The following is a 4,279-nucleotide window of genomic DNA, read 5'->3' as shown; positions in this document are numbered from 1 at the left end:
TGAGTTGGTGTTTAAATAATATCAGAAAAAGAAATAAATTAATATTAATTTAATATTTTAACCGATAAAATAATTTGGGAAATAAAGATAAATATTAGTGCAAAATAAACATTTAAAATATTAATTGATACAATAAGGAACGTGGCATGCACTAAAGATGAAAATATATACCGTAGATCCCAAAAATTTAGTTGATCAATCGGGGTATGAGATCGACGAAGCCTACTTGAGCATATGGATTTTAGGCAGTCGAGTTGGCATGACAACCCGAGTATGGTAGGGTTAGCAGACCAGATAGTCGAGTGTCATCCACTAATTGGAATCCGACTAGGACATAATCAGAATTCGATTAGGATATTCGAGTAAGCAGGGTGGAGCCGACTTCCCATAAAGCTGAGAATGGTCCAATTAGTACAAGTTGGATCCAATGACACGACCATGATGTCATTTGAAGAGTCATAAGAAACAGTTACATGATGATACAGTATGGCAGAGAGTTATAATTAGTGAAAAGGCGGACGTTACATGGTAATTATAAGTGCGGAGGATGTTATTGATAGATGAATTTATGAAGGATATGGAGAGTCAAGAAAAATGGGGAGAGAGGGAGATGAATACCTATAAATAGGAGGATGTTTGGAGGGTAAAGAACAGGCGAAAACGAGACAAACACACATAACAAACACCTCAACCATTCATTTTAGGCTCTCCTTGACTTAGAACAAGGAAGTCAAACTTTTAGTGTTTTTTAGCAGGAACATTTGGCGCCCATCGTGGGGCCTTGGTAAAACTTGTCCATGCCACATAAAACCATCATCAAAAGCATTTATACGACATCTAGACGATGTCGGGATCATCTCCCAATCAAAGAGATCCATCCCCGCCACCAGATATGGCTCAACTGCACACGATGGTGGAAGCACTTCGTCAGCAAAATAGAACTTTGCAGGTGTTAGATGACCAACTTCGGCTAAGGGGGAAGGACAATTTCGACTAGGGGACCTGTCGGAGCCTCCTCGGCAGGATGATGGACGAGTCCGTAGGTCGACACCTATAAGCCTCAGTCGAAGTCAAAGGTTTTGAACGGTGAAGGAAAACGTGGGCACTCAAAGAGATCGTGGGTAGTTATTTGCCAAGATGGGGGAAGTGGACTGACACGTGGAATCATGAGAAGGTTCTGCAACCTCCAGACGGTTATTTTCAGCTAGTATTTAAGCCAATGCTAGGTGAAATTCTAGGGGTGGCAATTTGAACATTTGCAGTAGGGGTAAAGCTTGAAGTATCAAAGTGTTTACGAGAAAAGAGTCAATCTCCTCACAAAAATGTATTTTGCCTCCATTTTATATTTACAAGTCATTTAATCTTACAAAGTTTACCTTTTGTGTTTCTTGCTTTATCGTTTATTAGTTCACTTTTACCATATTTTTACTACGTTTATAACTCACCAAGAGTTGCGTCTACACCTTTTAAACCTTTCAAGAACACTGTTTACCAACAAACCATACGCTTAAAACACGAAGTTCAGGACTTTGTAGCCGATCCTACAAGTAACCCTTTTATAGGAAGGCTAGAGATTGTTGACGAACCAATAAATTGGCACACCCGGTGGGACCTCGACAGTGTTAAGTTGTATGCGATTGCGCAGTGGAAAAATGATGTCTCCTAGACCCCATGAAGAAATGTCTTCGGCGGGAGACACAACAACAACCCAGGCCGCCGACACCTACTCTAGTGGGGCGTCAACGGTTTCAATAATGTTTGTAGGACCAATTCTGACGCCGTGTCAGCCACAAACGTCGACACCGACAACCATGGGAACTATGGGGCAACATATACCCAGTTCCAAGGTTCCCAAGCACAGAACGTTGGGAATTCCGACAGAGTTTATGGAAAATATGCATAATCTCAATTCGACTAACAGCGATACCTCATCATCGCCATTCCCTCGTTACCAGGGGTTTGGAACTTTGGCAACCCCATTTGGCCGACCCCTAGGTTTTGGATTGATGTGTCAATCGGTCCCAACTTTTACGTCAAGCTCTGTCGTCATTATGAGGCAACAGATGGACGAAAGTAACCATGAAATGGTACACATGCTAACTCAGCAAATGGGTACTATATTGAGGCCATTGATCCAGGATTCAACGTAGAGTTATCAGTAGTTGGCAACCCAAATGAAAGGGATTGGAGATTTTTTGGGAGCTCCAAGGGGTCAAGTTCGTCGGAATCCCACGCCTCCTCCTCGACCAAAAACACCGGTTCTACAAGAGGAGATGACAGATGATACTGTCGAACAGGAATATCAGGAATTCGAACACATCCCAAGGGTGGTATGAAGGCCCCCCTATGGTACTGGTTAACCGTAACTAGGATCCATACCAGGTGGTTCGACAAGTTCGACACAATGCAGCCATGGGAGAACAAAACCTAGAGGCTATCGTCGAACGGATCATAGTGCGAAACATAGTAAGTCCTTACCTCCAGCGACCGACGTACTCTTCGCCTCTACCAGATTTTGTCTTACAGACAAAATTGGCAAGGGGATGGAAAGTCCCTAAATTTACTAAGTTCGCTGGGGTTACTGAAGAATCCATCGTCGAGCACGTGGCCAGGTACCAGACCGAGGATGGAGACAAAGCGAACAATGAGGATTTGAAGTTAAAATACTTCCCAAGTTCTCAGACAAAAAACGTGTTTACATGGTTCATGACGCTACCTCCACAGTCGATCCAAACATGGACAAAGTCTGAGAGTATGTTCCATGAACAATTCTACATGGGACAATCAAAGATCAGCCTCAAAGAACTAGCTAGCGTTAAGCGAAAGGTTATTGAATCGATTGACCAATATCTGAACAGGTTTAGACTGCTGAAAGAACGATGCTTTACTCAAGTCCCTGAACACGAACTAGTCGATATGGTGGCTAGGGGTCTAGATTATTCTATAAGGAAAAAGCTGGATACTCAGTATCTTAGAGATATGGCCCAATTGGCCAATAGGGTTCGACGTATCGAATGCCTGAAAGTTGAGAAGTCTAAGGCGGGTCGATATCATAAGAAAGAGAAAGTGTCCTACATCGCAGTTGAGAGAGTTTCTTCCGACGATGAAGATATAGTCGACATGAGTGAGGTTAATGTGGTAGAACTTAAGCCCATACCTCCGTATGCGTGTAAGGTTTTGAAGTCGTCAAATGGAAAAAACCCTGTCGAACCAGAAAGAACAGACAAATATGTAGATAAGACCTATACTTTCGACGCGTCTAAGTGCGACGAAATCTTTGATATATTAGTAAGAGATGGAAGATTATCGTCCTTCAGGGTTTAAAATACCCTCCCCTAGAACAAAAGAAGAAGAGGGGATTCTGTAAATTTCATAAATTCTTTGGTCAAAAACTCACCAATGTGTTTTTTTCATAGATTTGGTGCAGAAAGCTTTGAAAGAAGGAAGAGTCTAGTTTGGCGAAAGGCCAAAAATGCATGTGGATTCTGACCCTCTGAAGATGGAAAAAGCTTTGTATGTAGAGCCTCTAGAGTGCATGATGGTAGAGACTACTGATGGTCTCATTGAGGTTTTTAAAGAAACCTCGTTAGCTGAATCATTTAAAGTAATGATGGTCGAAACTACGGAAGGTTTCGGAAATAAAGACGAAAGGAGGCCCAAGTTGGCCTATCCCCAGCCTAGCGAAAGCTTATCAGACTTCCAGGAGAAGTGCAAGGGAAATGGGTCAAAATCTCTATTATGCGCAAAGTGCAGTGCGGTGTTTGACAAGAAAACCACCGAAAGACTGGAGGCCGACAACAAGGTTGTAAAAGAGGAAAAGACTGATGTCCTACGGTTCGTGTTCGACAGGCATGGAGCACCTCGACGAAATGAAGCTTATAGAAGACAGTTTCAACGCTCTCGACCAAATACCTTCATTCCTCCAACTGATGTTCCACAGGAGAAATGGATAGAATCTGTCAATCAGAAAGCAGGTAAAAAGCCAAAATTGAGGGTTTTGGAGAAAGAGACAACAACTCTAGAGAAGAAAAGAGGCTACACAATATCTCCTAACTACAAGGGAAAGAATCCAATGACTACGACACGGTTGAGACGCCACCAGTGAAACAAAAAAGCTGGGAAAGTCGTTACCACTCCACAGTCGAAGACTGCTGGACAAAAGAAACAGATGTCAAAAGTTGGAGGACCAGCAAAAATGGTGGCCAATCATACAGTGGCCATGACCATTGACTCGACGGGAAAGAAGGAAGTGATAGCTACTCAGAATGTGGAATGTTCG

The 4,279-nt window shown here is 42.7% G+C and overlaps 1 protein-coding gene across 1 annotated transcript; it reads left to right on the top strand.

Moving 5' to 3' along the window:
* Positions 1 to 2,412: 2,412 nt before the first annotated feature.
* LOC127130142 (uncharacterized) lies at positions 2,413 to 3,324 on the top strand. The gene has a single exon (XM_051059205.1). The coding sequence runs from the start codon at positions 2,413 to 2,415 to the stop codon at positions 3,322 to 3,324; it is 912 nt and encodes a 303-aa protein (XP_050915162.1).
* The last annotated feature ends 955 nt before the right edge of the window (positions 3,325 to 4,279 follow it).

The sequence above is a fragment of the Lathyrus oleraceus genome, chromosome 3, assembly GCF_024323335.1.
Source record: "Lathyrus oleraceus cultivar Zhongwan6 chromosome 3, CAAS_Psat_ZW6_1.0, whole genome shotgun sequence".
In the NCBI taxonomy this organism is placed as follows: Eukaryota; Viridiplantae; Streptophyta; class Magnoliopsida; order Fabales; family Fabaceae; genus Lathyrus; species Lathyrus oleraceus.
This window is presented reverse-complemented; position numbering and strand designations above follow the sequence as displayed.

Coding starts and splice junctions, on each gene's coding strand:
- LOC127130142 (XM_051059205.1), top strand. CDS start 2,413: ATGGGAGAACAAAACCTAGAGGCTATCGTCGAACGGATCATAGTGCGA.